Raw genomic sequence first — 13004 nt, forward strand, 5'->3', positions numbered from 1 at the left:
GCGAGGTGGGGAGGCAGCTGATATGAAGGAGAGCAGACCCAGCGTCACGGTCAAGTCCCTGCCCTTCTCGGTCACGGAGCCTGCGGTTCCCCTTTATGGCGTTCGTGGATTTGAGTTGAACAAGGATCCCGCCTGATTCGCCCCCATCAGCCCCAGGTCTCAAAGGCCCTGTCGTTGAGTTACTACCACTCAGGACCCTCTTTGGCTGATAGAGACCGTTGATGCAGCCCCAAATCTGAATCAAAGAGCAAGGCACGGAAGGAAGGTTCTGGAGTGAGCCTTGGCCCGTGACCAGGCCCAGCCCCTCACCGGGAACAGGAGGGAAATCGCTCATCCAAGTCTCGGCAACGCGGTGGCGGGCCTGGCGTGGCTCCGCTCTCCAGGGCCTCCTGCCGCAGGAGACTCCGGGGCTGTGAAGTGACGTGTCGGCGGCCAGGCCCGCCTGCGGCAGGAGACAGCAGCAGGACAGCGACGGCAGCCCCTGCCCCTACGTGGGGCTTTGCAGCGCGCACAGCGTATAGACACATCCATCCGATTCTCGCAAGCCACGAGGCAAGAGGAGCACATGAGGAGACCAGAGCCAGGAGAGAGGTGCCACCAGCCAGGGCCTCTGGGTGGGGATGGGCCAGCCCCCGAGTGGCCCCGCCCTCGGGGGCTGAGGGAACCACCTCGGAGGTCCTCAGCAGGTCTGGCTCACTGTGCGTTGAGCAAGCTGCCGGGGGGGCTACCCCAAGGAGCCCCGCTATCCATTTCCCACCTCCGAATAGTGGTCGTTATCCATATGGGGGGGCCCCGAGCTGACTCACTGCTGTGGCTTTTGAGCTACGTGACCTTGAACGCAACAACTCAAGAAACGATGGAGGTGGAGCTGGAGGCCACCTCCCTGCTCCCAGCTGAGCTCCAAACGAACACTCCTCACATGAGCTGATGTTGAGGGAACACTGGTTCCCCTTGGTCAGCTCCAGCGGCCGTCAGCTGCCTATGGAGAAGTCCAGCCTGGACATATCCATTGACACACACTCCTGCGGCGTCCATGGGGTGGGGTGGGGGGGTCTCTCCCGATCCACTGCCCCAAGGAGGGGAGAACCCAAGGCCTCCCGCGGCTGTTATTGTCCAGGGAAGCCAGCCCACAGCCAATAAGATGCACTCACCAGAGGACTCACGTTCCTCTCCCCAACGCACCTCCCATCACCTCCCACCGCACAGCCTCCAGCACTGGACCCACCAGCCAGTCGGCCACTGCTTCCTGAGTGCTATGAGCCCAGCCCTGTGCTGGACCCTGCTGGGGTTCAAGAAGGCATGACAAAGTCCTTGCCTTCAGGGACCTCCCAGTCTCGGTGGAGGTTTCACACGCACACGTGCGTGCACACACACACACACACACACACACACACACTCGGGAAACGGGAGTACCGTTAAGTCCCCGACGTACGAACGGGTTCTGATCCAAGAGCCTGTTCCTAAGTCCCATTTGTTCGTAAGTCCAGCAAAGTTAGCTTAGGTACCCAACTAACACAACCGGAGGGCAAGCGGCAATTTCACTCACGCCTGACGCTGATGGAATGCACGCTCCCGTCTCTGCAAGTTCGCAGTTTGAAGGTTCATGTGGAGGGGACTTACTGCATAAGACTCCACGCAACTGTCAGGCGTGTGATAGTGTGTTGACACAGGGACTGTTCAGAGGAGGGCGGAATGTGGGCTTGGCGGTTGTTGGGGACGCAGCCTGGTGGAGAAGAGGGCTTAGCCGGGGGCGGGGGGTGGGGCACAGGCCAGAGCAACAGCAGGGGAAAGAGAGGCAGGACCGAGGAGGGAGATGGGAGGAGAAGGGGCATCTGTGAGGGTCCCCCGGGTTAGGCCAAGGATCAGAGAGAAGGAAGTTCCAGAAGCACAGGGCCTCACTTCTCTGACCTCCCCCAGAGCGGCCTGTTATCCCAGAGCCAGGCATATGGCAGACGGTCAGTAAGAACCTACATGCAAACTGCACTGGAGACAGGAAGCCATGGGGGCCTCCTGGCAGCCCTGACCAAACCTCAGCTCAGCCCTGGGACCTCTCACCTCAACACAACTCCCCCACGCCCCCCAGCACTCACGTGCCTGGGATTTGACCTACATTTCATGACGAAAGGCCTCTCCCCACCTCCAAGGGTTTCACTAACTATAACCTACCCCATGAACTCTGGTTGTCAACAAAACCCAGCCCGGCCCTAGTCAGTCCCACCTTTTCTGATGGGTGGTCCAGTCTGGGGAGGCTGGGGGAGCTCCAGGCCAACCTGCTCAGGTGGGAAGCCCAGAGGAGCCCTCACCCTGCTGCTGGCCCGGTACCACCCTCCTCGTACTCCGCTGTGAAGTCCGGACACCCAGAAGCTTGTCTAGCAGCCTCTCTCCCTGCCCGGAGCCAGCGGGCCCCAGCAGGGAGGCTCCACTTCCTCCCCAGCCTTCCCGAGCGAGCGGCTGCCAGGTACAGCCAGAGCAAGCAAACGCAAACCGGAGAAGACCAGCCAAACCCAGCGAGCTTCCAGCAACATCTGGGGAAGGGAAGTGAGGCTCCAGAAACCTGATGCGCTGTTTGTTAGGTCTGGGAGAAGAGAGTGACTAAAAGAGGGCCCTCCGCAGAATTCTTTATTCCTGAACAAGGGAAGAAAGGGCAGGGGTTCGGGAGGGCAGCGGATGAAATGCTATTCGAATGTAGGCCCTGACCCGGGGCTCTGTGTCAGGTAAGGAGGGAGCGGCGGGTTAGTCCCGGGGCCAAGGATCTCAGCCTGGAGTCCCGGAGCTCCTGGGATTGCTCGTAGATTCTTGCGTCTGCGTGACTATCCGTGTCTTCGTGGGGAGAAGGTTCATAACCTTTGCCATCTTGTCAGAGTGCTTCACGGCCCCAAAAGTGTTAAGCACGTTGCTCTGAAAGGAGAGTGAAGCCTGCAGGTACGTGCACACCTGGGGGAAGGTCTTGCCTCTGGAGCCGAGTCTGCTACCAACGTGCTGTGTTCTCCTAGGCAATTCACCTGCCGTCTCTGGTGGGCCAGGCGCGAGCAGAGAAGCAGGCTCCCCACACAGGCACCGTCCCTGCTGCCACGGGAGAGTGGAGGTTTACAGCCAGGCAGCCAGCACGAGCTCTTCTTCGGCTGTGACTCCCAGCACGTCCGGGGAGTTTTTCCACCAGGGCGCAGAACCTGCCTCCAATGCCAGGCTCCATCGGTCCCTCTGCTGTCACCTCCCGAGGTAGGTCTTCTTAGGGGACGTGTCCTCATGCCGGGGCCCAGGCTCAGGGCCCCACTCCTAGTCACTGTGTCAGCTGTGTCTCGCACACAGCCCAGAGGTCCTGTGCACTCCACATCTGTTCACAAAGACAAAGAGACCAGGGTCAGGTCTGGGGTGGGACGCGGCCCTGCCCAGCCCCCCGTCGGCCATCTCTCCAGGGCTAGGACGGAGCACTCAGTCATGGGCCCCCTGCACCCATCCGGGGCTTTGAGTCCTCTTAGCCCCCACCAAGCACCCGAGGATTACTAATCCCATGCACCGATGAGACAACGTGGGTTCAGGGCACTTGGTGACGGGTTCCAGATGTCCTGGGTCCCGATTTAATCTCTTAATCTCCACCACTAAGTACGAGGCCACCGTGCAACAGCCACCTAGGGGCGGCAGGCAGAGGACAACTGATGGCTGAGAAGCCCCGTGGCTCTGAGGAAGGGTAGAGGGCAGGGATGGGTCTCCAGCGCTGAGCGCGGGACTGGACGTGGAACAAGGGCTCTGCGAGAGCAGGTCCTCTGCCAGCCCCCAGCCTCCTTCCTCCCAACCCACTACCCAGGATGCCATGTCCCCTTCAGACACCCACAGCCCTTAGCGATCCCCCTGCCCAGGCTCACATTCCCACATCCCCAAAGCCCCGCTTTCCCACCTGTAATAGCCTCTCTTAACCATGATGCAGTAGAAATGAAGGGTCTTGGGGTCCAGGACCCAAAATGAGGTCCAGGCTTCCCCCGCAGCACCGCTAGCTCCTACGTGTGATTTAGGGCCAGCCTGGGTGAGCCTCAGTGTCCTTGTCTGCCAAATGGCTGAGAAGACCATGCCTCCGAGAACCAACTTGGAATCTGAGGCCCGGGGGACAGGTCCTGCCTCTCCCCTTTCTCACTGCATGACCTTGGCCAAGCCTCTTGGGGGGCCTCGCTTTCTTTTGCCCGGATGACCCCAGGACCCTCGAGGCTCCTGTCCGTCCCACTTCCGTCTCTTCCTCAGCGCTTCCAGGTGTCCCTGAACTGCCCCTGAGATCACTGGGCTCTTCCCATTAAACATCTCAGTGTCCCCTCTCCCTGCCCCAAAGTCCTTTGTAGAGCAAATGTGAGCCTCCAAGGTAGGAGCCCTGCCTTGGAAACCTTCCACACCCTTGCTCTCCCGATTCCTCCCCAGGACCCAGTTCAAACCATCAAACTGCCTTGGGCGACACCATTCACCTCGCCTCCCAGGGCACTTTGCAGTCTCTCCCCACGACAGCCAATAGTCAGCGTCACCCTGTATGCGCGAGCACCCCAGGGGACAGGGCCTGTGGCTGTGCTCCTCCCAAGAGCCCTGCGGCAGGCACTGGGGCACTCAATCAATGTCACCTCTCTCGTTCGCTAACAGCAATTACAACCCTCACAATATCCCAGGGAGGAGGAGCCCTCGTGTACCAAATAGTAAGTGCTGGTGCCAGGAGACCCTAGGGGCTGGGGGTGGGCCTGAGGCTTGTGGAGAGTATCCTCTCCAGGTCGCTTTCAATTGACATTCGGGCAAAGAAGATCTAGTAAGAAGCTAGTCGTAGACCTAGGAGCTCAGTACGCCCCACCTCCCTCACCTGTCCCCACCTGACCCCGAACAAGCCTGAGACGGGCTCTGGCCAGCGCAGGGTCTCACCTGCTCTAAGCCGGGTGAGCCTGCGGAGGAAAACCAACGCGGGGGTCCAAAGCAGCCGCGTGCAGCCAGCCGGAGGGTCCTGGGGAGGGAGCGGAAGGAGGCGGCCCACTCCTTTGAGACCCCAAGCCAGCCCTCCCAGTCTCGCGGGATGCCAGCCAGAGAGGGGGCCGAAGGCCAGCGCCATCTCCAGAGGGCACGGATGCGGCTCCGGGACAGAAAACAGCCGGAGGCAGCAGGTCCGGCGCGCATCAGAGCACGCGGCCTAAATGGGCCGCCTGGCCCTCGGGCCCGTGGCCGTGGCTGCGCTGGTGGGTCTTGAGCGAGCCCTCGCGCGCGAAGCTCTTGCCGCAGCGGGCGCAGAAGTAGGGCCTCCGCTCCCCGAAGACGCCGGGGCGGCGCGGGTGCGGCGCGGGCATGCGCGCGTGGGTGCGCTGGTGGTTGAGCAGGAAGCGCGGCTCGCGGAAGCAGCGGCCGCACTGCGCGCATTGGTGCGGCTTCTCGCCGCTGTGGATGCGCTGGTGCGTGAGCAGGTTCTGCTTGAGGCTGAAGCAGCGCCCGCACTCGGGGCAGGCGAAGGGCCGCTCGCCCGTGTGGGTGCGCTGATGCACCTCGAGGTTGTGCTTGACGCTGAAGGCCTTGCCGCACTCGGGGCACACGAAGGCAGCCGCGCGGCCCACTCCCGCATGCGCTTTCTGGTGCCGCACCAGGCTGGGCTGCTGCGAGAAGGTCTGGCCGCACAGGGGGCAGCGGTGCGGCTGCTCCTCCGCAGGGTGGTGGATGACCAGGCCTCGATCGTCCCCCAGGCCCTCCTCCCCGTCCCCCGCAGGGGACCTGTCCCCGGACGACGCCAGTTCGGTCATGGGCACTTCCGGCTACAATCACCGGCCCCTGGGGAGGCAGAAGCAGAGAGAGTAGTCAAGGGGCACCCGAGGATCACCCGGGCCCCAGCCTCAGGGAGGACACTCCCCTGGGATCCCACGGCTTCCAGAACCCGCCGCTCTCCAATCCTGTTCGAGCCTGTGTCCCCCTGCTGGGATGCCCCTCGTTCTCCTCTACCCCTAATCACATCCTACCCCTCCTTCAGGCCTTTCTAAAAGGACACTTCCTGCTAGAATCCTTCCTTGACCTCTCCAGCCCCTCCTGAGCCACCTGACCCTACTCTATGACCCTCACTCATCACACAGCATGCTGGTCGGTCAGGCCACCTCTGTCTCCCTGCCCTGTGAGCACCTTAAGGACAGAGCTGCTTCCCTTTATGCCCCGCATCAAACACTGTGCCTGCCACACGAGGCATTGAATAAATGCTGATAAGTAACATTCAGGGACTCCTAGTATCGTAAGTTATACCGAACCTGGATGCGTCTTATCTCTCCAACCAGATTCTCAAGAAGGGGGATAGGGAGATGCACCCCCAATGTGGAGGGAAGGGTGGGTCAACAGTGGTTCAAAGATATTTTTGCAAAGCTTCAAAAAAGAAACAAAAGCCCTGTTCACGTGAAAGTAACCTCAGTTAAACATTAAGGCAGCAGCTCTTTGTTTATCAAAATGAGGCATGCCTGTAAAAGGTTTGCAAGTCACTGAAACACAGTGTGAGTTCCCAGAGGGCGGGTCTCAGCTTGATTCCTCTTGGCATCTGGCAGTGCCCCAGCAAAGCCTGGCCCAAGGCTGAGGAACACTCAAAGTTCAACAGACACCCCCAAGTTCAGTTCCATCCAGTTCACGCTGCTTCTCCTAAGGATCCTCTTTCCCAGGGCACCGTGTTCCTCTTAAATTGTTTCCCACTGTCCTCACAACGGCCCTCAGGAAGGGGCAGGCTTATTGAACCCCATTTTATAGATGGGGAAACTGAGGCTCAGTGAGGCCCACTTACTTGCCCAGGGTCACACAGCAAGGTGAACCAGGACTAGGCCTTAAGTTTCCTCACTGTCAAAAGCTCTTTTCAACATAGTAGCTGCTCACCAGCTAAGCTCCCCTCAAAACACACACACACACACACACACACACACACACACACACACACACCACCCTCCTGGCCACCGTCACAGAGCCATCCATACCCAAAGGACCACTGCTTCTGGGGCACTGTCTGCGGCCACCACCCTCATGCCTCCCCAAAACCCTAGGCTCCTGCTCCCGCAGAGCGCGCTCAGGCCTGCTCGGAGGGAATGAGCTGGCCGCTCCCCTGCATTCCCCCACCCCCAACGGGGAAGCTTGCTGGCCCTTCCCCTGGCCCTCCATGCAGACCTTCTCCACACTTCCAGATCTCTCTGCTAACCACAACCTCAGTGGACCTGTCGGCAGAGCGGGGTCCCAGAGGCACCCCCCCTGTCTCCCCCTACCCTCAGGCTGGGGTGGAACACCACTCACCCAGGGGAAGGGGACAAGCACTACTTGCAATAGACCCCACCCACAAGTCTTTCCCCAGGCAGCTGCATGGACATTTGCAAAGACAGATCATCACCGTCCCCTTGGCCAATCTCGGCCCGGCCTTGTCTCTGGGCAGCCTCCCCACTCTCCCAGCTATACCCCTGACCAAGGGCCCCGCCCGCGAGAGGGTCCAAGGCCATGGCCCCCCTGTCTCCCCCAGGTTCCTCCATCCCATCCCACACTCACAGACCAGGCTGCGCCCCAGTTCCTCCGGCCTCCAGCAGTGGCTCTTTCCTCGAGTCTGCGCTGCCCAAGGCAAATACGGTAACTCTCCGCAGCGCCTCCCGCGCCCCTTCTCCCTCACCCTCATAAAGACGGCCAGCCTCCCGCACCGCTGTTCTTTGCAAATAGCGGCATTAATCGAAAGAGCTGACCCCACCCACCCGACCCCCCCGCGCACAGCCTTGCCAATTCCTGGGGCCGGAGCGATCCTGGAGAAATATGGTAAACTCTGCGTCGCAACCCCACCCCCACTAAAATATGTAGGCCTCCCACTCTGCTGCAGCAACCCACCCCATTCCGCTGCAAGCCCCGGCTCCCTTAGGGAATTCATGCAACCCAGGCCCTCCCGCTCCCGCAGCGCCCGGGGGGAACCACGCAACCCTCGATAAATACATAATTAAGTCGCCGCGCTCGCCACTCCCGGAAAGGGTCTGCGCGGCTCCCGGCAAATACGGTAGCGCGCCTGCAGTGACCCGCCCCCAGGGGCCGGCACTGGCCTCGGTAAATACGGTAATCTCCCGCCGAGGCCCCAGCCCTGGCCTGGCCCGGGACTCACGTGGCGCCGCCTCCCCAGCCCTCCGTCTCCTCTGCAGCGCCGCAGTCGCCGACGTCGCCGCAGCCGCACAGCAGCCCCATGAGGCTGGGAGGTCTAACTCGCCAACAACCTGGCTGGCGGAACGAGGAGGGCTGCGAGCCCAGCGCCCGCCGGGACAGGAGAGGGAACCAGGCGGGGGCCGGTCCGGGGGGCAGAACGCCCCAAGGGCCGGGCCGCCCCAACTCCCCCCGGGGCCCCCTGCCCCAGCCATTCCCGGTTCAGGATTCCCCGAGGCCCCAGTTCAGCAGTTAGAGCCTCATTCTCACCTCCCTCATCCTACGGCAGGGCTAGCCTGGTCAGGTCCGCAGACGGACCCCAGCGCCTAGGAAAGTGGGTCTGGGGGCGCTGGAGGGACAGAGCCTTTCCTTGCAAGAGAGAGAAGGGAGTGAACGCAGGAACGCCGCCGGCAGAGCCTTTCTGAGCGGGGGTTTCATGGGTGGGAGATAGAGCCCACCCTACCATATGGCTCGGGTTATGCTATTAGGATGAATGGCGGAATAGAGGAGACACTTATACCCCTACGGTCCAGTCCTCTTCGGAAGTGAGCCCATTATAGTCAAGACAAAGATATCCTGTGAAAGAGCCATTTATAACACCCAGGGGAACCAGCTGGCGTGGACAGGGCGGGGCTGAATTCGTTTCCAAATGCCTTTTAATAATACCCCTTACTTATATATTACTTCTCTTATTACAATGTCCTTTGTCATATATTATCTCGCGGGAGCCTTCCAGTAATCGTGTGCCGTCTAAGTTATACAGGTATTATTATCCCATTTCATAGATGGGAAAGTAAAATAAAATTGAAACGCAGAGCAGCTCCCCCACCCTCCCTACTCCCCTGCGACCCACAGCTCTAAGTGGCAGAGCTCAGTGGAAAGGGAGGCCCAGCTCACTCTCCCTGGCAGCACTCTGGTATCTCGACCTGCAAACAGAAACAGTGTGCCAACCGGGATGAGAAGTAATCATCTCATCCAGAGTGAGAAAATGCCTCCAAATTTACATTTTATAGACAAAGAAACTGAAGCTGGAGAAGGAAAATGATTTTTTAAATTAAAAGTGCTAGAGGAACACCAGCTAGCCTTTTCTTCCCGGGCCCTCTGTAGCAGCCGGGTGGATGAAGCAGCTGGAATTCCGGAAGGTCCAGGCAGGGCTCCTTACAGCACACGGTGGATATGGCTGTTAGGGCGGCATTATCCCTGATGAGGGGCTCTGGAAGACACAGGCCTCCCAGCCTCAGGAGGTCCCTCCTGCAACTTGGCAGGCGCCCAGTGTGCCTTTCAGAGCCTGGGAAATGAATTCCAGGTGGGGTCCAACCCTGGGAGTAAAACCAATCCCTTTCTCCCGACACCAGACCTGAAGGTCAGGCCTGCCAGCTTTCACAGCTCATCCCGTGGACCAGTCCATCCCAGCAGGTCCACCCTGGGTCACTCTCAGCCTCTCAAGGACCCACCCCCACCCCTACCCCCATCCATGCTGCTCCTGTAGCCCCTCACCGAGGTATGTGGAGCTTCACAAGTGAGACATCCCAAGGAGATTGGTATTTCAAATAGAGGCAACAGGGAGGGAATTCTGGGAAGCCCAAGGAAACAAATCCACCAGTATAGACGTTTACCCCAGGGCGCTCCCCTGGCATTGACAAAAGGACCCCCTAACCACTGATAATAACCCATACCCACACTCCGCCCCAGGGCCTGTGGAGCTCGGTTCATGGAACAGCCATGCCTCCCAGCTCTCCAGCTCCTGTTGCAAAAGTTGTCACCTGCCAGAAGCACCAGCTTTCATCCCTCCCGCAGGCTGCAGGAGAAATGGGGACACTTAGTAAATGACCAGATTTTTTTCAAAGGCAAAATCAATAATATACCTGAGGATGTCACCTATATTTTTAGCAGCGTTTTCTAGGTAACCTGTGCCAACATAGAAAGGAACACAGCTGGGGACAGGGGGAGGGGAAGCAGACACCACCACCTATAACTCATCTCTCTCGGTGGGAACGCCAAGGGCTCTGGGAGGCCTCCATCCCCTGCTCTGCCTCTGTGTGTGTGACTTAAGCTGAGTCACTTCGTTTCTCTGGTTTCATGCACATACACTCCCACACGCATCTCCCCTTCCGTTTTCACGTGCTGTGCTGAGCCCAATAGAACAGAAGCGCGGAAACATTCTGCAAAGGCAGCCATGCTTCTTCGCACAGGCAGGGCCAGAGGCCACCATGGAGATCCCCACCGCTCCACAAGGCTCATGTGACAGCTGCTCTCTGGCCCCTAACAAAGGCCTGGGCTTCTCACAGCCAAGAACAGCTGGCCCGTGACCTCATTCTGGGAAGAGGCAAGCGCTGGAGTCCTGCCCAGGGCACTGTATCCCCTCCCCCACCCCCAGGGTACACCGGCTGGACAAACGATCCCCAGGTACTCTTCTGGACCCGCGTGGTCCCTCGCAGAGATCAGCCTGCCGTCCTCTGGCTCCCCCGGCCCTGGGCTGCATCCCCAGGGCTTCTGCACTCAGCTAGGTGACCGTGCTGTCCCCCACCAGCTCCTCCTGTCTCCCCAGATTGGACAGCGATCCCTAACATCCCTCCCTAAGGCACCTGTGCTGACTTCAAATAGGGATTTAGCTCACTTCTGTTTTCCCACCGGGTCCTGAGCTTCAAAGGGCAGCGACTGTGTTTTCAGCATCTCTGTATCCCAAGTGGCCAGCATATCATAGGCCCCTGGTCAATGTCTGCTGAATGAATGTAATGCACGTCTGCAGATTCCACCTAAGAGTGGTGGAGGGAAAAGGTGGCCCGTCGGCCAGCAGGTGTGCTGACGTAATGTAAGGGATGAGGGGCCCCGGACATGGCTCTGAGGGCTGGGAGGCACCGCGAGACCTGAATGGTGATGTGGGGCTCTGGGCACGAGTTCACATCTGCTTCAAAGTTCTTTTTCCTTGAAGTTAAAACCCAAGATGTGACCTAGGACATCAGTTCAGCCTCTAAGCTTGCAGTGTGCTTGATACCAGTTAATTTCTATGGCGACTGAGCTCTGTTTGGGGAAAATCCTTTTCTTCTCCTTCCATGGTACAACTTCCATTGCCACAAATGCCGTGCAAGTAGCCACACGGGGAGGTTATTTTTAAAATGACCACAGCTATCATTTATTGCCTGCTGTGCGCCGGGTACTACACTACATGCCTTACATAGGTCTCTTGCCCAAGGTCCCGCAGCTTACACGGTAAAGCCAGAATTTAGCCCCAGAACTGACTCTACCCACTATTCCCAACTTCGAAAGAAAGCTCCTTCTAGATTGGGGTGAGGGGCAGGGGTGAGAGAAAACATTTCTACTTCTTCTCAATAGGAGCATTATTCCCAGGGCTGTACTGTCCAATAGCCACATGTGACTTTTTTTTTTTTTTTTTTTTGCGGTATGCGGGCCTCTCACTGCTGGGGCCTCTCCCATTGCGGAGCACAGGCTCCGGAAGCGCAGACGCAGCGGCCATGGCTCACGGGCCCAGCCGCTCCACGGCACGCGGGATCCTCCCGGACCGGGGCACGAACCCGCGTCCCCTGCATCGGCAGGCGGACTCCCAACCACTGCGCCACCAGGGAAGCCCGCGTGTGACTTTTAAAATTTAAATTAATTAAAATCAAACAAAATTGAAATTTCAGGTCCTCAGCCTCATCCGCCACAGTTAAGGTCTCGACGGCCACACGTGGCTGGTGGCCATGGTTTGGGGCAGCACAGATACAGAACATTTCATCATCACAGAAAGTTCTCCTGGACGGTGCTGCTCTAGGGTAGCTCCCCCTCCAGATCTGAGTGACCCGGGAGACACCATTCTCTTTTAAATCCAGAGGTCAGACCATGGGGACCCATTCGTTTCCCTCCCTCCGCTAGGATCTAGCAAGAGCAGTGATATGTGAAAACATACTATCTTCAGCCACAACACTCCTCCTCTTGCCAAAGGTCAAGGCTAGTTCTTTACCAAACCCAAATTACTTTAAAAAGAAAAACCAAAGGCCTCAGAAGCAGCCCCTACTCCTGCCAGGCGCTCTCTACGAAGTCCCTGCTGGCCCTGCTCTCTCCCCTGGTCGGGGCACCTCTCCCTGCAGCTCCCTGGGGCTGGGCAGCCAGGAACCACACCCTCCCAAGCAGGCTACCGCCTGGCCAGCTGACTCAAAGCTCACGGTCCTTGCAAAGGAGGAGCATTTTCCCGGTACCTAAGTCATTTGTCTCAGCTGCCAGGCTGCTCCTAACAAAGGACACAAGGGTGATGAGGGCAGTTTCTGGAACTCCAGCCCCACCAGGCTCATCTGGTGTGTTGCAAGCTTGGTCCTGGGTCCCCATCGCAGACAGGCACTTACCTGGCTGTGGACAGGCTATAAATAAGTCTTTTAAGATCTTGGTTTATTTACTCATGTTGTTTTCTGTTCCCCCATGCAAGCCTTTAATCTCAGCATGCTTCAGAACATTTTGAACTGTAAACCACGAGGATAGGTCTGACCTTCTGGTCTTTGATTTTTATGGCGTGTCTTTTCCTAAGTTTTCTCTAACCTGGTTTATTTTTCAATGAAAGGGAATTAAAATTGAAGTTGACAATGCCAGGCCTCCCTCGGAGAAGACTGCCATCGTGACAGCGGAAGAGGTCTAGGCTAACAGGAGACCTGGGACCTGCCATCCACTTGCAAAGTGACCCCCTGTACTAATCCCACCGTCCCCCTCCCCCTCCCCTATATCACTGCCCTGCCCAGGTCATAGCTCGCGGTGAGATGGTGAATAAGAACGCCTTGCTGACAGAGCTGGGGCTGGGAACGATCTGTTGAAGAGTTCACCGTGTAGATTGTTCCAAGCTGTGTATCAAAATGAGTTTCCACGAAGGCCCAGGAGCTCAAGGGCGGGGT

The 13004-nt window shown here is 58.5% G+C and overlaps 1 protein-coding gene across 1 annotated transcript; it reads right to left on the minus strand.

Moving 5' to 3' along the window:
- Nucleotides 1-2605: 2605 nt before the first annotated feature.
- LOC131762490 (gastrula zinc finger protein XlCGF7.1) lies at nt 2606-7865 on the minus strand. Its single transcript, XM_059074054.2, has 3 exons — nt 7501-7865; nt 4888-5775; nt 2606-3334 (listed from the first exon to the last, which is right to left on the minus strand). Exon 2 carries the CDS (start codon nt 5745-5747, stop codon nt 5136-5138), a length of 612 nt encoding a protein of 203 aa, XP_058930037.1. The 5' UTR covers nt 5748-5775; nt 7501-7865; the 3' UTR covers nt 2606-3334; nt 4888-5135.
- Nucleotides 7866-13004: the final 5139 nt, after the last annotated feature.

This window comes from Kogia breviceps, chromosome 9 (genome assembly GCF_026419965.1).
Source record: "Kogia breviceps isolate mKogBre1 chromosome 9, mKogBre1 haplotype 1, whole genome shotgun sequence".
Taxonomy (NCBI): Eukaryota; Metazoa; Chordata; class Mammalia; order Artiodactyla; family Physeteridae; genus Kogia; species Kogia breviceps.